This window comes from Equus caballus, chromosome 7 (assembly GCF_041296265.1).
Source record: "Equus caballus isolate H_3958 breed thoroughbred chromosome 7, TB-T2T, whole genome shotgun sequence".
Lineage (NCBI taxonomy): Eukaryota > Metazoa > Chordata > Mammalia > Perissodactyla > Equidae > Equus > Equus caballus.
In genome coordinates, this window is record NC_091690.1 from 98,844,902 (window position 1) to 98,865,792 (window position 20,891).

General features: G+C 47.1%; 1 protein-coding gene across 6 annotated transcripts in view; it reads right to left on the reverse strand.

Annotated features, from left to right (window-relative positions):
- MPPED2 (metallophosphoesterase domain containing 2) overlaps positions 1–20,891 on the reverse strand; it is a 170,265-nt gene that overhangs the window by 106,496 nt on the left and 42,878 nt on the right. For all 6 annotated transcript variants that reach the window (XM_023646209.2, XM_001918269.5, XM_014741846.3 and 3 more), the window contains one exon: positions 17,656–17,837. In XM_023646209.2, the coding sequence (XP_023501977.1) occupies positions 17,656–17,837 (182 nt within the window). The remainder of the gene's footprint in view (positions 1–17,655; positions 17,838–20,891) is intronic.

Consider the following 20,891-nt stretch of genomic DNA (forward strand, 5'->3'; position numbering starts at 1 on the left):
GCCTTTATGCCCAAACTAGTTTATGCCAGTTGTTCCTTTCACCAGAATTATCTAACGTAAGTATACACTACTTAAAATGACTAAATATGAGCGTTGAAAGACTGCATATTTTGCTGTTTCATAAGGAGTAAATGACACCACTTGAAAAAGTCAACGAAAGAGAATCCTAAAAATCTAGAAGAACTCTGCACTCAGACTGTTTCAAGCATCTTTACGTGTTTACTCGCCAATAAATAAACTAAAACGAAAACATGAAAACGATAGATTTTAGATGAAGATGATAAACTACACGTGCATTTACCCAAGAAAGGCCGTGCTAATCTGTAATCACTGTGTCCACGTTCCCAGAGGGGCTTGGCCGCTCTCTCAGGTGACTGGCCAACATCTGCGTGCTTCCAGTGAAACACAAATACGCGGCTACAGCTGACGGGTGCTGGCGACTCTGGTTACCTGGACACGCTCGGGTCCCTGTTGAGCTGGACCACAGGGAGCGGGAGCTGCGTGCGCAGGCACACACTGAAGCGGAGGACACGGCTCTCCCCACCCAACCCTCACGGGCCTTTTCAAAGAATGAAACATCCAGAAGCAAAAGCTACATCTGACCACAAAAGGCACCCCCAGATTTGACAGGAGAATCCCAAGTTTCCTCACTTTCTCTGCGCTGAATACACAAGTTTAAAGGTTCATCTGTCAATTCAACTATGAGCCGTTTTTAGGCTTTGCGGTTACAGTGCTTTCTGAATCCACGCTTTCAATGAAGAAACGAGTCACAGAAAATGACGAATATGAAAATATCAGTTTGGTTTGCTAAATCCTCAAGAAACACACAAATCACAGCTACTGATCCAGCGTTGCGGCTGGTGGCACCAGTCCTGTCACCCCCACTCAGACTAGTCCTAGATGCTCCTGTTGGTTGTCAATGCGAAACCCAGGTGACACAGGGAGATGATGCATAGGGGTCGGGTCTGCTGCCGGCACTGAATGGCAGACGGCTGTGTAAAGCGAAATAACTGAGAGGCAGCCAGTGAAGAGCCACCGACCTCATTCTCAACACTCACAGAGAAGCAGAGGCTCGGAGTGTGTGCTGAACGGCCAGACGTCCTCGCAGGCAGGTGGAGTCCCCTCAAAATAAGAAGAGAGCGTGCCCCCAACCTCGTCTCAACGAAAGGGGAAGACGACGGAGCAGAGGGTAAGCGAGACGCACACAGACGGCGGCGAGGAGAGAGACGACAGCCGAACTGTGCAACTCTACCCCGAGATCAGAAGAAAAAATGTGCTACTCTTTCCTGCTCCCGAAATTTCAACGAAATTTAAGAAACATGGTGGAAAAAAGTCTCTCTCAGTTCCCTAATGCACACATAACGCAATACCATCTGCATTTGGCAGACCATGCTACAGTTAGCTGCTTAATTCTTCATTTTGGATGCACCAAATAGGGCTTTAAAACAAACTCCAGATGCGAAAAAAGCCAGGAAACACAGGAAGTGTAATCAAAAATAAAAGTCACTTTTTCCCACAATGTAGTTCTTTTCTGGAACATCATAAAAATCTCCTCCAGTTTTCAAAATTAGATTTGATTAAGAACCTTATTATTTTACAATTACACGTGTTTTGTGGACTATTATAAATGCTAAAATCAATGCCCTAAACATTCCATTTCAAAATACTGTACATACAAGTGGCATATTCCACAAAATCAAAAAGTCACAAGGTGACAAAGAGAAGTAAATCCTAGCATAAGAACGTTAACGAAAGATACATAGGAAAAAAATGAAAAAAGCAAACAAAAAGAATGTTCATTTGGGGGAGAAATCAAAACAGAAGACTAACTGAAGTTTGCTGTATATGGTTGCAAAGGTTGTTGACTGCACAAGAGCAGCAGCCAAAGGGATGAGTGAGAGTTGAGTGCCTTTCAACAAGCATGTACCCACCGGCTCCAGGGGAAACCTCTTTACACTCTCTATAAAAGCAACTTACAGACAGGCAGGAGCCCTGATGAGGAATAACATCCAGTCCCGCCTCAGAGACACTGCAGGTTCGGGTCCAGATCACCGCCGGTAAAGCGAGTCACACGAATTTATGGGTTTCGCAGTGCGTATAAAAGTCATGTTTACACTATACTGTAGTCTATTAAGTGTGAAATACCATTATATCTAAAGAAACAACGTATATACTTTCATTAGAAAATACTTTATTGCTAGTAATGCTGACCATCATCTGAGCCTTCAGCGAGTGGTCATAATCTTTTCGCAGGTGGAGGGTCTTGTAAAAAACGCAACATCTTCGAAGTGCAACAAAACGAGTATGTCTGTATTGGAGAAACTGAAAAGGTTTTAAAGGAAAATGCAAAACCTCTCCCATTTCCTTCCCCAAGTAATAAAACAGAAAAATGACAAGAAGCAGCAGCATAAATAAAACCAAGTGGAGGGACCAGACTGAGTTTCTAAATGAACCCCGCTTCTGGGCTCAATTATGGACGCCTCCTAAGTGCCTGTCTTTGCAGGAGCCCTTCCATCCACAGCTCCGGAAAGTGCCAGCCAGTCTCCGTGAGGACGGACTCGGCCGGGCCAGGAACTCGCGGAGAGTCTGAGTGGGCCAGTGCCCAGAGCTGCCGGCAGGGCAGCCAGGCTCTCTGACCTCGCTACTAGGCACGTGCTGGCCAGCAGCCTAGCAGCCTTCCATCAAACAAACCTAGTTTAGGTGACATTCATTAATAATTTCCCTAATTTTTAAAACTAATTAAAATACCAAGCAGTACCTCTTGTAGCAAAACAATGGTTAATTCTCCAAGGCAAATATATTTTTTTTTTTTTTTTTTTAAAGGTTTTATTTTTTCCTTTTTCTCCCCAAAGCCCCCCGGTACATAGTTGTATATTCTTCGTTGTGGGTCCTTCTAGTTGTGGCATGTGGGACGCTGCCTCAGCGTGGTTTGATGAGCAGTGCCATGTCCGCGCCCAGGATTCAAACCAACGAAACACTGGGCCGCTTGCAGCAGAGCGCGCGAACTTAACCACTCGGCCACGGGGCCAGCCCCAAGGCAAATATATTTTTTGGTCTTTGTCAGTACCATGAAAAAACTAGAAAGGAAAGAAACATACCCTCACTCAAGCCCCCATCGCCACAAGTCTCTAGGACCCTGAGTCCCAGCCTTGCTGTGTGCCACGGAGCACGCAGGGCACAGAGCACACACACAGCCTGTGGGGACATGCGCCATGGAGCACGCAGGGCACAGAGCACACACTGCCTGTGGGGACATGTGCCATGGAGCACGCAGGGCACAGAGCACACACACTGCCTGTGGAGACGTGCGCCACGGAGCACGCAGGGCGCAGAGCACACACTGCCTGTGGGGACATGCGCCATGGAGCACGCAGGGCACAGAGCACACACACTGCCTGTGGGGACGTGCGCCACGGAGCACGCAGGGCGCAGAGCACACACACTGCCTGTGGGGACGTGTGCCATGGAGCACGCAGGGCGCAGAGCACACACACTGCCTGTGGGGACGTGTGACTTGGGCCATGGTCAGGCAGCGTCCCAGCTTCAGATCAGGAATCACCCCTTTGTGTGCTGGCTCGAAGGATTGAAGGAGCTAATAAACGTGTTCGCAAAGCACCATGGAGTACCTTGTCACTTGACACACAGCTCTTCTCTTAATTATAACTTAGAAATGTAGGTATAAATACCCTAACTTTACAGGATTGCGTTTCCATTACAAGCCCTCACTCCTTAAGGGTAAGAAAAGGAGAAACAGTATTTTAATTTAGCTTGATTTGGTGTGGTTTTAAAACTGACTGCAACCCATGATTCTGGATTGGATTCTAGAATAGAAAAAAAACTGCACTAAAGGACATTATTAGGTCAATTCTCAAAATCTGAAAAAAGTCTGTAGATTAAATAATAGAACTGTATAATTTACATGTGATTTTGAAGATTGTAGTGGGTTAATGTAAACGAATATCCATGTTATTAGGAAAGAGACATTGAAATATTCATGGTAAAGGGGCATGATGGCCGTGGCTTACTCTCAAATGCTTCAGAAAAAAAATATAGACAGATGGACAGACAGATAAAGAGGAGGGGAGAGAGAGAATGATAAAGCAAAACATTCAGGACTGAGGAATCTGCACACAGGGTATATGGGGATACACAGTATTCTTGCAACTTTTCTGAAATCTGAAATTAGACTCAAAATAAGGAGTATAGAAATGTTAATGAGAAATGGTTAGCAGCTGGGGCCGCCCTCGGGCACAGGAGTTGCTCCCCATACGCCCACAGCCCCCCTCTGCCCGCCTCGGCCCCTGAGCCGCCCGGCAGCCCGGCGAGCGCTGCCCAGCTGTGGGAACGGCCGTCCTGGGGGCGAGGACAGCGCTGTAATCATGTCCTCTTCTCTCTCACCCTCCTCACGACCCCAGTGAGCATGTGCAGGGGGAGCTAACGCTCTGCCCGCATCTGTGGTGAGCACTGCATTACTTGCATCATAATATTTTCACTTGGTCCCCCTGCACATAATGCCACGCTGACAGCAAGGTCAGTTAAGTTACTATAAGGGATTTTCAATGAAAACAATTATAAATTCAAAATAACTGTGTTTAAAGCATGTAACAGTCACTCGGGTCAAGTGATTACAGCAGTTACAAGCCCCCTGGGACGTGTTCACACCAAACAAAGTGAATAAATTACCTCGCGGGTGCCCGTAATCACTGAGTGACCACAGGGGTCAGGCAGAGCAGACCCTGAAGACGTTCACACAAAACCAATAATGAAAATTTATCAGTCCAGGGGGGAGGGGAACGTGCAGAATTAGCAAGTCCCGCAGCAGACCGGAAGCAGGACTGACTCTCCAGGAGCTTGAAGGGCCAGGAAAATGACACTCACAAACCCAGGGGACAGCCAGAAAAAGGCTGCAGGGAACAGTATACAGGCGGGTGACGGGGACGGGGAGCGAACACGGCAGTGTCTTTGCGGTCCAGCAGGTTCGCAGCCAAGCCCAGGGCCACTCTGATACAAGGAAACCTGTGGGGGGGTCTGGAAACGCCTTGGGAGGTCGCAGGTGTGAGAGGACGGGGGAGGTGATGTCCACAATAAAATGCTCGTGTCTAACATTACATGGTACCTGACATCTCCTGAGGCTCTGCCTCAAACCTCACTCTGGCGACCTGTGACTAGGAGTCCCTGTTGCAGAGAGGAGGGGCCGAGGGCCAGGGAAGCCACACATTTTGTTCATGGAAGTGCAAGCAGGAGGGGAAGGAAACCCAACATTTATTCAAGTCCCTATTTGCTGGACACTCCACTGGCAGCACGCTCTCAGGAGACTCATAATTGAAAGGGGAGACAGAAGCCCTGCAAGTAACCCGTGCTAAGGGTCTGGACACAGGACGCATGGAGGAAGGGGTGCCAATCAACTAAAAGGCAGGGCCCCTTCCTCCACAGGGGTAACCTTTGAATGGGGCCTTCAAGGATGAATGAAAGTGCACAGAAGAAAGAGAACAAGATTGGCAGGCAGGCAGTGACCCCATCAGGAGCAAATACCACTTATTCAGGAAAAACTGATTCAGTGCTTAGTACCCAACAGCACTGTGCTTGTGCCTTCATCGTGAGAGGGAGCAGGAGAGACACCCCGGATCTCCTGGAGCCTGCTTCCATTCTCTACCCATTCGCTCACCCCTGTTCTCCTGGAGCCTGCTTCCATGCTCCATACACTCACCCCTGTTTTCCTGGAGCCTGCCTCCATCCATCTACCCATTCACTCACCCCTGTTCTCCTGGAGCCTGCCTCCATCCATCTACACACTCACTCACCCCTGTTCTCCTGGAGCCTGCTTCCATCCATCTACCCATTCACTCACCCCTGTTCTCCTGGAGCCTGCTTCCATCCATCTACCCATTCACTCACCCCTGTTCTCCTGGAGCCTGCCTCCATCCATCTACCCATTCACTCACCCCTGTTCTCCTGGAGCCTGCTTCCATCCATCTACCCATTCACTCACCCCTGTTCTCCTGGAGCCTGCTTCCATCCATCTACCCATTCACTCACCCCTGTTCTGGCAGAGCCTACTTCCATTCATGTATCCACTCGCTGGGTGTACATGTTTTGAGCAGTTCCTGTGCATCAGGCAATGTTGCAGGCAGAGGGGATACATGGTAAGCAGGACCAGTCCACACCCCCATGGAGCTTGCTTTCAGTAGACGGAACTGACAATAAATAAGAAGATACACAAGTAGGAAAAATAAGATCTCACCAAGGAGGTGGCGGTTAAGGAGAGACCAACAGACCAAGGAAATGGATAAGTACAAAGGTTCAAGGTGGGACAACCTTGGAGCAGAATGTTCTGTAGTCGGAGGAGAAGGAACAAGGGGGAAAACGGTAAGACGTGAGCCCAAAGAGCTAAGGATGGGAGTATGGTGGGGATGAAGCTGGACAGACAGGCTGGACCAGCTCATGAGGAGCCCTGATGCCACAGCAGAGTATTCCATCAGTAAATGGTTCCTAAAAAGTATTCCACACAATCAGTCCAACAGGATGCTCCGTGGACACAGAGCCCTCGCCTCCTTCCTGCGTCTGTGAAAATGGCGACTGCGTGAGGCTGCCCTGACGGTGGCGAGCATCGAGGAGTCAGTTCTCGTGAAGGGCCAGGCAGCAGGAAGTGACAGGCTCAGGAAGTGACAACTTTTACTAAAGGATTCCAGGAAAGGCAACAGCTGGCTGGGTGATGGCAGTTTCTTTAGGTGCAACAGAGGCCTAAAGACAGCCTGGAAGTAAAACTGATGGATCACAGTCATAGTCAGACAAGGAGGTTTAGGTGCTGGGGTTCAAGGTCATGTGGAGCAGAAGGGGAGCTTGGGAGAACGAGCAGTATGTGGGAGTGATATTAATTCAGCCTGAGGTACATTGGTTTTATCTACCATCTATGGCGAAATGCCTAGTCTACAGGTACTGTCAAGTACCCGGAGAGACAGAGATTAAGATAAAATCAGTACTCCATTCTACAAACAAAACCTCAAAGAATGAGAATAATCTCCCAGGTTTTGCTATGAAGAATTAGCACAGGGTGAGAAATGGCATCCCCCTCAGGCAGAAGATACAGCCCTCCCTCCCGGCCCTGCACTAGCAAATCTGTGCAAAATTGGGCCCGACCTTCCAACTCTCTGAGCTCTAGTTGCCTAATTTATAAAACGGGAGAAATGACAGAGTTGTGCCCCGCCTAACAACGTTCCAGTTAAAGACGTGCCACGTATATGACAGAGGTCCCATAAGATTAGTTCCATGTGGCCCAGGTGTGCACCACGCTGTGCCTCGCAGGTTGTGGAAGTACACACACTCTACGATGTTTGCACAATGACAAAACCCCCTAATGACCATCTTTCAGAATGTTTTCCGTCGTTAAGCGACGCGGGGCTGTACCGACACTCGGAGGCTGGATGCTAGACGCAGTTATATGCTCTCTCATTCCTTCTGCACTCCCAGTGTCCACCACAAAGCAGGACCTGGCCCTTAGAAGACACTGAGATCACGTGCAAATAATCTCATGAGGATGAAGTCCCTAGGTGCTCTGGGATACAAAGATCCTGCTCCAGGATTTAGGATTATATAGTTTGGGAGCGACGATTTTTCCTCTTGGGCCAGATAGTTTGGAAAAGTTGGGAACTCTTCTGTTTCCAAAGAACTCCTTTATTATTTTATTTATCCACTTGTAATAGTGATACAATTTTCGCAGAATAAAATGCAAAAAGATCCACCCTTTTCAGAAAAGGGTTGGCCTGGCTTTTCCTGTCCAGCTGAAGTCCAGGGTCTTGCCCATGTCTATTTTGCCTCAGGAGATGGGGATATCCAGCAAACAAGAAAGCAAGAAGCTTTAGAATTGGAGGATGGAAGAGTGAAGACAATGTCCAGTGACTTTAGCTCCTGTCCCAGCTCTTGTGCTGGCTCACAATATGACCCCCGTCTGTCCTTCCACTTCCTGGACCTCCATCCATCCATCAGCAAGACAGGCATAATGCTGTCTGCCCACATCAACTTCCTGGACCATTATAAGCACTAATGATCTAATATCCTCAAAGGTACTGTGAGTCCTTTGGAGGAAAGATGTCATATAAATTAGAGGCATTATAATTAATGTAATTTAAGAAAATGGCTGGCCATCACAAAGAGTATTAGGTTCAGAGGGATCACCAACGACCTAGTCACCATGTCCTCAGGTCACTAGTGATTCTTTCTAATGGAACAAAAGCCAATCTTACTTACATGAGCATATTCAACTATTCTGTATTTGGGTTTATTTTTTTTTCCAAGTACTTTACTTAATTCTATATCAAAATTGAACTATACTCTAAAGTTAATGTTGTGCTCATTGGGAAAATGTATTTATATGGGAATTAGACTGTGAAATAATTCTCTTTAGGATAAAAGATTCTTCAGTGTAAAGAAGGACAAGTAGGGGCCGGCCCCATGGGGGAGTGGTTAAGTTCACGCGCTCCACTTCAGCAGCCCAGGGTTTCACTGATTCGGATCCTGGGAACAGACATGGAACCGCTCATCAGACCATGCTGAGGTGGCATCCCGCACAGCACAACCAGAGGCACTCACCGCTAAAATATATAGCTATAAACTGGGGGGCTCTGGGGAGAAGAAGAAGGAAAAAAAAGAAGACTGGCAACAGATGTTAGCTCAGGTGCCAATCTTTAAAGAAAAAAAAAAAAAGGACGAGAAAATAATAAGCATGAACCAAGTGTTCCTGGGATTAAGCAAATACTCGTCCTATACCATTACAGACAAGAGAAGATGTTTGTATCCACATGACAGAATATATAGGCAACTCATAGACACTTTTTGAAATTCTAGGATCTCATACTAAGAAAAAAAACCCTAAGTAAATTGCCTGAAAGAGAAGCTATTAAATAAATTATAACTCTAGGATGGTAACTGGGAAAATCAAATTACGAACCCCAAACTGAAAAGTACAGCGTGTCAGATACTGTTTTTGTGAGCAAGCTAAAGACAAAGACGGTCCTTTGATGTGACACCCTAGTAACAGGAACTAGAGCATCTAGGCTCGAAGGAACTCTGGCACAGTCCCTCTGGGAGTCACAGGAAAGCCCTCTCGTCTGCCCTTCTTAAAGGCTCCCAACCTTGGCCCCTCTCTTAGATACGACTGCTAAGTGGTCGTAAAGTTAGGTCACCATGAGCATCCCCAGGAGGAACCCCTGCTCATATTATTTCTGTAACTTTTCTCTGGGAACCACAGGGCACCCCACAGGAGAGTAGCTGCCACTATGTCACATCACTATTTTTTATCCAAAATGGTATATCTCCACTTGCCCACTTCACAAACTCCAGTTCCTAATAATTTTGCACTGTTCCAAAAAATCAGAAGCCTTAACCCTGTAAGCCGTGCCTGGAAAGCAGTCTGTGGGTGAGGGTTTAAAACAATAAACTGAAATCTGGCTAAAGCCTGGGGTGCCGAAGTTCGTACAGCAGCTAGTCAGCAAGGATGGTTTCCAGCAAGAGAGGTGGTGACACTGGAGGGGAGAGTGAGTGGGCCACACAAAAGATTGGGGACAGGGGAGATGACAAGAGGCTGAAGAGGGGGACCTGAGGGGGTGGGCCAGCCCCCTCAGGTGTGTGCTTCGGAGGCTTATTATAATCCAAGGCGATGTCTAGGGCATTGAGTCCGGGATGCCTGGAAAGGGGACAGCGCCAGGCGACTGACGGCAGGGCCATGGTGCTCACACTTCCCTCTGCTCCACAGGCAGAGTGGGCCATGGGCCATGGGGTCACTGTGGCACAAAAGACTGCAAGGCCACATTCCCTAAAGTTGTACCCTCCCAGGGAGTAAGAGAAACTCACTAAGGTAGGAAGGACGAGTCCTGGCCGCTGGGATAACGCAACAGCACCAGGGAGCACTGACTGCCCATCCACCACCTGTGCACACTGGGTACCAGATCTTATCTGGCCTCACAACAGTCTTTGTAGGTTACATGTGCTGAGCGTTAATAATTCTCCTTTTACAGCGGAATAAAGTACAGATCCCAGAATTAACAATGTTGAAACAAGGACTTAAACATAAAATCCAGTACTCATGCTCTTGACCTTATACCACACTGTTTTATTCATGCACATGCACAGGTGCATTTACACACACACAACAGGATGCATACCAGCTGCTAACAGTCATTATCTGTGAATTGTAGGATATACTGGTGATCTTAATTATTTTTCTGTACCATTCTTTACATTTTTTCCACAAAGAGCATGTAAGCTTTCACAATTAGAAAAAGAGTTTCTAGTCGTTTTTAAGAAGTCCTTACAGGGCTTCTGAAGATTTTCTGCCACTGAGGACACTGAAAACTATGTAACACAAAGTCTCAAATATTACTGAGACTATTAGGGAGAAATTACAATCTTTATGGGGTAAATTTGACAATACATAATAAAACGTTTCTTTAAAAAGCAGATATCATTTGGAGCAACAATTCTACTTCTAGGAAGACACCCTGGGAACAGATCTAAAAATGTTTGCAAAGCGAGAGCAAGAGGGATGTTCATCACCCCAGCGCAGATAATAGTAAAAGCACGAAAACACCTTAGGTGTCCAGTAAAAGAGGTCTGGGAGTTAAACCAGATGTACCTTACAGCAGAACACTGTGCTGACACAGGGCGCGGCGTGTCAGGTTCTTTAAAATTACAGAATAGGCACAGCTCTATTAATTTTTAAAAATTGGTATTAAAAATCCCTTAAGGGGTGAAGATCGCTATTGAGGATACTCAAAATAGAAGCAGAAAGGAGAAAAGTTTCCTAAATGCTATTTATACACCAAACAGTAATTACTCTGGAAATAGGAATATAGAGGAATGTATATTTTCTACTTTGTCCATGTCAAACACTTGAATTTTTCTAATGTACGTGTACCTTATTTATATTGAAAATATTCTTTTCAGGGAAAAAGTGTTTTAGCCATATTTATTGATGTAGAAAGTTGTTCACAGTATACTGTTAAGTCAAAAGCAGACTATAAAATGGTCTTAAGATCTGAATTTTGGTAAAATGCGTGTGAGCGTACATACGCATCAACAGACGACACTCTATAAAGATTCACACTAAAAAGCTGACGGTGGTTACCTCTGGCCGTGGGTAGTTTTGTTTTCTTCTGTCACTTAGCTCTCCTTTCTAAGTTCTCAGGAATGAACATGCATTGCACCTATTATAAGAATAAAATAAACAGCTCAGGCTGTGAATGCTTTCCCTAAAGACCAGCTCCAAAACTTTGGGCCACTAGCAAGATCGATGGGAAGAACTTGGCCTCCTGATGCGATGATTCTGAAAGGGGCAGAAGGGATTTGCAGTGTACGACCTGGAGTGTTGTTACCGTCACACTCCGTTACGGCCACGCCTCACACGACGCTCCTCCACACAGGAAGAACTCTTTTCCCGAGATGTCCTTGGAAGCATTTTCATTCTTTCTTTTAGGCTTGGAGAAACTGAAGCTCAGGGCTATTCAACAACTGAGACCACAGAAAAGCCACAGTGAAAAGGGTGCTATGTTAAAAGGGACTTAGACTGATGGGATCGTTAGAAATAAACCCTCAGCTGAAAGATCAGGCACCCAAGATTTAATATGAATTATAACGTAGGAAACAAAACAACCACCACCACAATAAACCCCATTTAAGTTTTTTTGCACAGTACATAGGAATTACAAACAAGAGCCAACTGGATACAACAAACACTGAGGAGAAAAGCAATGGAAGGAGGATAGGAGATTTTAGATACAGTCCTACATGATCTTAAAGTTGGGGCCAAAAGTGTAGCCAGAAAAAAGCCCCGTACCTCTGTATCCACGCACTCATTCACGATTTGACAGCGCACTGTGCACACTGACTCCGGCCAGGCCGGGCCACACTCAGGACCGGGTGCATGCAGGCGCCTGCGAGGCGCACGTGCTGTCAGTGACAAGTGAACGATCACGCCACAACCAGCCTCTCTGACAGAGTCAGTCACGGAGGACGAGCGAGCTCTCCTGGACGAGGGGGCATTCCAAGAAGTGGGAGCAGGGTTTGCGAAGGAGAAGAGAGGGCACGGGCATTTGGGGAATGGGAAGAAACGTGCTGTGGAAAGAAGGTGGACGTGTGATCAAATGAGAGGGTTTCCTCCTGCTCGTCCGTGCAGCCCCCGTGCCCACATGCAGTATTCAAGAAGAATGCTTCGAGAAATACGCCAAGATGAGAGAGCAGGATGAGAAGGAGCGAACAGAACACACTACCAGGAGGCAGAGGTCACAAGAACACAGGGGTAAAGTGAGGGAGACCACACTGGGCCCAGGGCCTGCCACGACATACCGCAGGCACATCAGTGGGGCCAGGAAGCACCCATGCTCAGAATTCACTAAAAAAGCAATAAAAATAATCACATTTTAACTGGCAAGTACTCTATAGTGGGTAAGTTTATTTTTAAGCCAAGTCTGATTGGGATGCATTTTCGCCAAGATAAAAACGAAAATATTGTCACCGTTCAGGGGTTAGGAACCCAGCTCAGTTCCCCAACGCCCATTCGATATATACTTGTAGCATATCGGAGCCAACAAATTAACAGGGCCATGGGATTTAACTACCACTCCAAAAAGTACTTCTTTGGGGAAGATTTTTCTGTGCCTCTTGCCCACAACCCTGCAGTCCCTGGCCATAAGAGGCCGTGGGTCTCTCTGGCCCCAGGCTGGTTCCTTTGAAGACCGTGGAGAGATGAAAAAAACAAGAATTCCGGGGGCTCCCCCAGAGTGGCAGAGATGGAGATTTAAAGGTTCATTCCCCAACCCAAGGCAGACATTTCGGAGCCACTGGGGGCCCTAGAACAGCGGCTGGAATAGACTGGCTATTAGCAATTCAAGGGCTCTAGGTGGGAGAGACCTGCCCGCGGAAGACCAGACGTTCAGCCTCTTCAGGGCTGAACTGAGTGCAGAAACGCCCGTGTCACAGCGTAACTTACACGGCCCCTCGCAGCTTCTGGGACTGGCTCTGTTTTCAGCGTTCTTTGCGGATACGTCCTTTGGTAATTCATCGCCATTGGGGTGGCCCACACCAAATGGTAAGATGGCTTCCCCACCTCAGGACGCCCTCCCGTGGGCCAACTCACAGGTGGAGGCAGTGCTGCAAAACAGCTTTAGCACGAGGCGAACCACCCTCAGACCTGAGCGCACGAACGAGTGTCGGCGTGTGTCAGGGACGCTGTTACTCAAAGAACCACCGTCTTACCTGGAATGTGGCCCCCGCCTGGCAGGGATCTCAGGCCCCAGACTGAGACTAGAGAAAGACAGGAGAACACACTTGGGAAGTGGAGTCTGATGGACCCAAGTTCAAATCCCGGGGTCAGCTCCCAGTTGTGTGATCTTGGTGAGTTATCGTCTCTGAGGCTCCATCTCCTCAGAAGCAAAAGAGAAGGTAGTACCTCCTTCACCAGGTACTGAGGACCGCAGGAAACGATCCAGGCAATGGGGGTGGGGAAGGGGTGCAATGTCTACATGCTACTACCCAAAGATGATACACGTCACTTCAACCCCCTCCCCATCCAAGGTCCAGCCCAACACGGCTGTCATCTGAGCGGCCCTGGGCAAGTCATTCGGTCTCCCCAGGCTTAGTTTCCCCTTCTATCAAGGCAGGAGGTGGCACTCCACGGCCCCTTAGAGCCCCATTCTGTCAGCCAGTATAACTGCTAAGGGGCGGCTTGCCTTCAGCCTCACTCTCACACCTGCTCCCTCTCACGCGCTGTCTCCCTTTAAACTCACAGCGCAGCCCCTCCCCGTTCTCCCTGTTGGATTCTGAGATGCTGGCTCATCCTCTCCTCCACTATTTGTGGAAAGCAGCCTACATGCCAGGGCTGTGTTTACAAGGGTACAAGCTTTATCACGGAGTAATCCTCACAACCACTGTGGGGGCTTTACTATTATCACGCCCGTTTTACAAATGAGGAAATCAAGGCTCAGGAGGTTAAGCAACTCAGCAAAGATAGGACACTGAAGCTGCCCTTCCAGCTGCTGGTAATCATTACAGGCTGCACCACCAGGCCGGGCTCTGACCGTGTCTAGTTGGAGCTCTCTCTTCTTACGACCTGGGGCTGTGCTGCCTCATCTCATAAATGACTTTGTATTAATAACTTGATGTGTCACACCTGCCAGAGGGCACATGCACGCATTAACCAGGACCCATCACCTCTGAACCAACAGGTAACTCACGGTGGGATTTGCAGGCCCTGCGGCCGGTGGGTGAGGGTGAGATTGAGGACGGGCAGGGCTTACACACCTCTTTCAAATAACAGCACGTGGTCAAACAGCTACTCGACCTCCACAGGAAGCTGCCAGAAGCCACTGCATTTGAGTTCAGGCCTAAAACCTGCGTGCTTCCCAGCTGCCATCAGCCCACTCAGAACACCACAGAACGGTTAGGACAAGGGCTCACACTGTGGGCAGGACAGCCCAGGTGAACCAGTCCAGTGAGCTCGGGTGGATTACTCAGGACAGCCCAGGTTAACTAGTCCAGTGAACCCGGGTGGATTACTCAGGACAGCCCAGGTTAACTAGTCCAGTGAGCTCGGGTGGATTACTCAGGACAGCCCAGGTTAACTAGTCCAGTGAACCCGGGTGGATTATTTAAGACAACCCAGGTACTAGTTCAGTGAACCCAGGTGGACTACTTAAGACAAGCCAGGTTTATTAGTCCAGTGAATTCAGGTGGACTTCTTGGCCTCTTTGAGCTTCTCCTCTGCTAAATGACCTTGGGTAAGTTAACCCAACCAGCTTCAGGTCCCTCACCTGGCAAAGGGGATAACACAAGCACCCTCAGAGGGCCGGCACAGGGCTGGGAGTGCCTGGCGTGTAGCAGAAACAGACAAGCCCACTGGGAGGGCAGAGGAGCTTGGGGGATGGTCAGGTGATTTCCCATCATCAGCACAGCCTGGACCAGAGGAGAAAGATGGAACTGAAGCAGAGGTTCACCAGACTCGAAGGGCCTGCCAACCCGTGGGGACCCATGCCAGTGAGAGCTGGACACCCTATTATGGAAAAGCCCTGGACTGATCTGACCCCAGACTCCACTCTGCCCGGCCAGCTGGCAGCTGCTGCTGGAAGCACCTCTGTCAGGTGAGAGGCCTGGACTGTGTCACGGGGTCCAGTGTGGCCACCCACCTGTCACCCTCAGGGCGCCAGGAGGTTGCCGGGGTAACGGAGCTATTCTGGGCACTCCTGAGGGATCCTGACTCCTCTGTCCACGTCCCGCAGGCTCCCTTCAGCCTCTCATTCTGCATGCCTGCTGAGACCTCGTCCTCCTGCCTCACGAGAGCAGGGGGAAATGGGAAGAGAAATGGGAACTGACCGTGCAACTGGACCCGAGCATTTTATTTCCTTATCATTTATTTCCTTAGTTACGGCACATTTCCATTCATGGAGGCCCTTCCCTTATAAAGGCTCTCAGTGTTTACTTCCAATCCGCTAAATAATTCCTCTGACCTCTTCTTGTCTTTACCCTTTAAATATCTGTTGATGGTTCATTCACCACATTCCCCATTCAGTTATTAATGGCCCACAAAAACATACGAGCAGTAATCATTTACTGATTAATGTCACAACAGCCCAGAAAGGCAGGTAGGATTAATCCTCGGTTCTGCAGAGGGAAGCCAAGGGGAAAAGAGAGGTTAACTCAGCCGGCCAAGGTCAGTGGCTAAACAAGATTACAACCAGGACCCATCCTGGCTTGTGTCTGTGTAAACGCCTGCCACAGGGTTATTCCCTTTCCTTGCAAATCAAGATTGTCAGCGCAGCTGGAGGACTTCTGTGTTGAGATTCAGCCATCACAGAAGAGTTTCAAACTGTCAAAATTCAACCCAAAATAATTTGGCCTGCTAATAGTTCATAAAGAAAAGCTGCTAAAATGAAGAGATAATAGTACTTGAAGGTAAATTTACAGACGCCAAAGAGAAGTGAAAAGATCTGGATTACAGACCCGGCTCTACCACAAGGAGACTCTGAGAAAGGCACTTAGTTTCTCTGCTTCTCTGAGTCATCTGTAAAAATGAGATGACGCTGAACAAGATTTCAGAAATTTAAGACATCTTGCTGTTTGAAATGAGATACTGAATACCTTCTAAAACAGCCCCAATACAAAGCTGCAGGGTCCAGCGCTGCAAAATCAGCATACGCACGTGCCGTCCCGGCCACACGGCCACGGTCCCCTCGGAAAGCGAGATGCCAACGCCCAACAAGAACCAGAAAGCTTTCCATCTCCTTTGACTCAGCACTTTAACTCACAGTATTTTACCCTAAGAAACAAGTCAACGGAAGCAAAAAGACACATACAAAGGAAAACGCACATTTCAGGGCTAACGATCAGAGGAAAAACTGTTATCCATTTAAACGTTCATTTTTAGAAGGATGTCTTATTAAATACAAGCATAGAACAGTATGAATGTCATGTTGTTATTAAAAAGGATAAATATGAAAATTAGGCAAAATCATTTAAAATCTTACCAACGCTATTAAACAAAAATAGCCAAAAGTAAAAGAGCAGATACGGACTCTCACGTCAACTATGTAAAATAGATGGGCAAGGTCACAGGAAAACACAAAACCGTTATGCTATTAGTTAGGCTTATTGTTTATTTTTTTAATATATTTTAACTGTTTTCAGTGAATACTGTTTTTCCATTAACACATACATCTTATCATTTAATCAATTATGTAAAAATTTCTCAACTTGGTTTGATGCAACTCAATTTTAGTTTGCTGGAAAATGAATTTTAAAGTTTCTGCCTAAACCTCCTGAGAATTTTTGTTGGCTGACATACTATTCATGACATTCCTCTTCCGGAGTGATCTCTGCTCTTCACTATGCAATTCTTCAGTGTCTAGAGACTCTGAAATCTCGGAACCTTGCACTTCTTTCTCTCACCTACGAGGACTCTTAAAGATCTGTCACCTCGTCTAGTTAGGAATAACCCCATCATTGCCTTGTCATGCTAATATCTGGCAACTGCCTGACCCAGGAGCCAACATTTTTCCCATAACTGGACCTGTGTGTCCATCTACAGTGACCATAAAGCTGTCACTACCCTTTTCTCAGTATGGAGGGTGGTTTCATATTCCAAGTTCTGGGGGCTTCACAGCACGACATCTTATCTTTCCAGAGGCCTTAGGCCCCCCCACCCCAGGTTCACTGAGGAAAGCGGCTCCCGCAGCATCGTGCTGGGCCATCCCTTCACACAAGGACTCTTACGTCCTCCTTCATTTCTTAGAAATGTTCTCTTACTGGTAGGTCATTTGTACATTTTGCTCATAATATCTGGGAAAGACTGCAGAGCCAATGAATTAAAAATATGATTCTAGGTCTCATGTGTGCCAATGAATGCCCTCATTAAAGCAGAATGAGTGAGATGAGACCGCTTTCCATCCCTTTGCCCCAGAGCCGCCGAGGCCAGGCACTAAAAGGATGCACAGTAAAATTAAATATCTAAAAATTCATCTTTAATTAACAGAATTGGATTAAAGCTGGACACACCACACATCACAGGAGAAGTGGCTGAGCTGGCTTCCAAGCGCTCTAATTCAATTAGGACGCAGTGAGTGACACCCGGACAGGAAGGTTAATTGGGGGCGCCAGAACGCAATCATTCCTTACCTAACCAGTCATTAAACTTCTTAACCTCTGAGGGCAGTCCCAGCTCGGTGAAATCGCCTGTGTGGAGAAGGATGTCCCCATAAGGCATCTGGATACCATCTGTTCTGGAGTGTGTGTCTGAGATGCAGACAAACCGCGTGTGGCCCGCTGGTTTTGGAGTGTCATATGGGATGGGGTCGACCCTAAAGTAGACATAACAGATCCCATAACAGTGAAATACGTTAGAACCCTCATAATTGTCATCGCACATACATATCGATATTTATCCGTGAACGCACCCAGACAAACTGACGCAAAGCCAGAGGGGCCCACTGTAACAAGGGACATTTCTGGGTGCACAGGAGGCAGCCCCACCCATCTACAACCCCACTGGGCCAATTCAACAAGTCTTACTTACCTGGCAGGAAAATTAAAAGCAAAGAATATCTTAGATGTAGAGTCGGAAATAACCCAGGAAACTGATAGAGTGATTAATGGCGAAGTTGAGGGATACTGAGCCCCAACTGGGGAAGCAAAATTATACTATTTTCTCTCTCATCATGCTCCAATTGATCCCACTACTCATTAGGAAACAGATAACTAATTTATTCCTTCTTAAACATGCATAACTTAAGCAATGAGCTAATTTACGGAGAACATTCTGCACATGCTCTGCCACTGAGAGGTAGAGAGACAGACAGAGCATTTCTATTTAATTTCTTTCCACAATCATTCAACACTCATATCTTCTTGTTTTTGCTAAGAGATTCACAGACCCAGCTGTGGGGGGGAAGGTGACGCCAAAATAACAGGACTTCAACAAAAACATCAGATGTTAAAAGAACTTGTTCCAGCTCCTTCCTCACCACAGTGAGTTGCCCGCAGTCCCAGTGACACCTCAGGTTGCTTGGGGTGTTCGAATGCTCTGGGCAGAGGCTACTCAGCACAGTGAGCCTGCTAATGGGATGTGCGGATCCACACGTGCATTAATATATGTGTAGTTTCAGAGACCTAAGCACTGTGAAATTACACTAGGGCATAAGAATCAAAATGATCAACCCGAAGCAAAGAAAATGAAACAGAACATTCTCATTTAATTGAGTGTAACAAAGTGTGCTAAATAAACTTGGTAAAGAAATGCAAATCTGACTCTCCCAGCATACAGCTTTAATTATTTAGGAGGTTTGCAGCCGAGTTAAGGATGCTTTCACCATATTAACTCTACACTGACAGCTTCCTTTAATTTCTCTGTAGGAATGGACACTTATTTTGGATTCTCGGTGAAAAGCAGCAGCTATAAATGCAAAGAGAGGGTCACAGAGACACAAACATGGAATGCAGAGAGCAAAGCACCACACAAGGCGGCTCCCCACCACAGCCCTCGAGGGGCCACGAGCGCAGACACTCCGACTCCGCGTGCTGCCTCCTCCGGCTTTGTTCAATTTCTCTTTCTTTTTTACACCTTCTTAAAAAAAACAATGTGTTTTAACAATGGCAATTTCAGTGAGGGAAATAAGACACGGTATACAGCTTGGATAGTCTTACATTTCTTTAATGGTTACTCTTCATTTCATCCTTGTCAGAGAAGGAAGAAGGAAAGCAACAAGAGAGGAGAGTAGAAAAAGAGAGAAAGGAGGTCGAGGGAGGGAGGGCCTGCACACTGGTGGGTCTAATTGGAAACCCAAAAAGAAAGTTTAACTTCTGCAAAAAATTAATGGATTTTTCCTGTAAAGGTTAGAAATACCGCTGTTACCATGGAGAAAATTCACTAATCCACTGAGCTCTCCTGAGTAACCTGGAAACCCTCCTGGTTATATCCAATGATGATTTTTTTTTAAATATATATTGTTGCACATGTATTCAAGCAGTTCTATAGTATAAAGTCCAAGATGTGGAGTTTGGGGGCAAAGGATATGGACACATTTTTAAATGCACAAGGGGGTACAATTTACTTTTTTAAAATTATTTATTTATCTTTTTGCAGGGGAAGATTTGCCCTAAGCTAACATGTGTTGCCAATCTTCCTCCTTCTTTTTTTCATTTTCCCTTCCCCTTGCCCCCACAAAGCCCCAGTCCATAGTTGTGGACAGCAGTAAGTCCCCCTGGTTCTCCTATGTGAGCTACCACAGCACGGCTACTGACCGACGAGGGGCGTGGTTCCACGCCTGGGAACCAAACCCAGGCCGCCAAAGGGGAGCGCGCCCAACTTTAACAGCTAGGCCATCAGGGCTGGCTCCCAATGTTGATTTTTTTTTAATATAAAAATGTTTGGTGTCCTCCTTTCCATTCCTGAGACTATTACACTCGGCCTCAGTGGTTCTAACCTTGTCAATGTCTTCTGTCTTCTAAAAGTGGTTATCCCAGAAGAGGAAGGCCTGTTCCCTGCTGCGGCAGACTGTGGGAACGACGGGTTATGTTCTGTCCCTACACCTAAAGTCAAGACGCTCACCAGAACAGGACCATGCACAGTTATACGGAATCCACCAACATGTGGATCAGCCACTGGACTTTAAATTCTTGAACAAATTCAGTCATGTATATCTATATATCTCTATCTTCCAGTTCTCATGTCAATGGTAATGTACAGACACAGGCCCCGTTTCTTCCTCTCTTTAACTCAGATAAGCTACGGGCACAAGCACTGCATCAAAATCCTTTACGAGTCCATCGAACGTATCAGAGGAACATCATGGTCATTTTTGTTTTTTTACTAAATTTACTAAAGAGAAAGTAGCAGAGATATGAACCTCTCTCTGTGAATAGGCCCCTATTCCACTAACCTACTCAGCCTAGAGAAGGGACCATCACATGGTACAGAATCTGCTCCCCGTCTTAGCTGGAGACTGGGCAATAACTTCTAAGACTATTGGAACACCAGTCAATTTCTGAATGGTTTCGACTCTTTTCTCACCCCCCCTCCTCCTCCAGAGAAACGGTTAAATCTCCAACAGAAGAAACAGTGAAATAAAGGCCAAGGAATAGGAAAACAGGGGGGACGGGAAAGAGGGAGAAGAAGCGTCTTCTCAGCTCCGAGCTGAAATGAAGTGACGAGTCAGAAGCACACAGGAAGGCTGGCAGAGAGGGCTCGCCCAGCAGCACTGCCGTGATGCCGTCAGAGAGCATCAGCGAGCAGCCCTGGGGAGAGATTCAGAGGATGGCTCAAGGTTGAGGAGCAGGGCGGGCGAGGCATGAAGACACAAATGCAGAATTTATACACATCCCTGGACCCCGAGACACTGACGGCCTTTGTACCCACA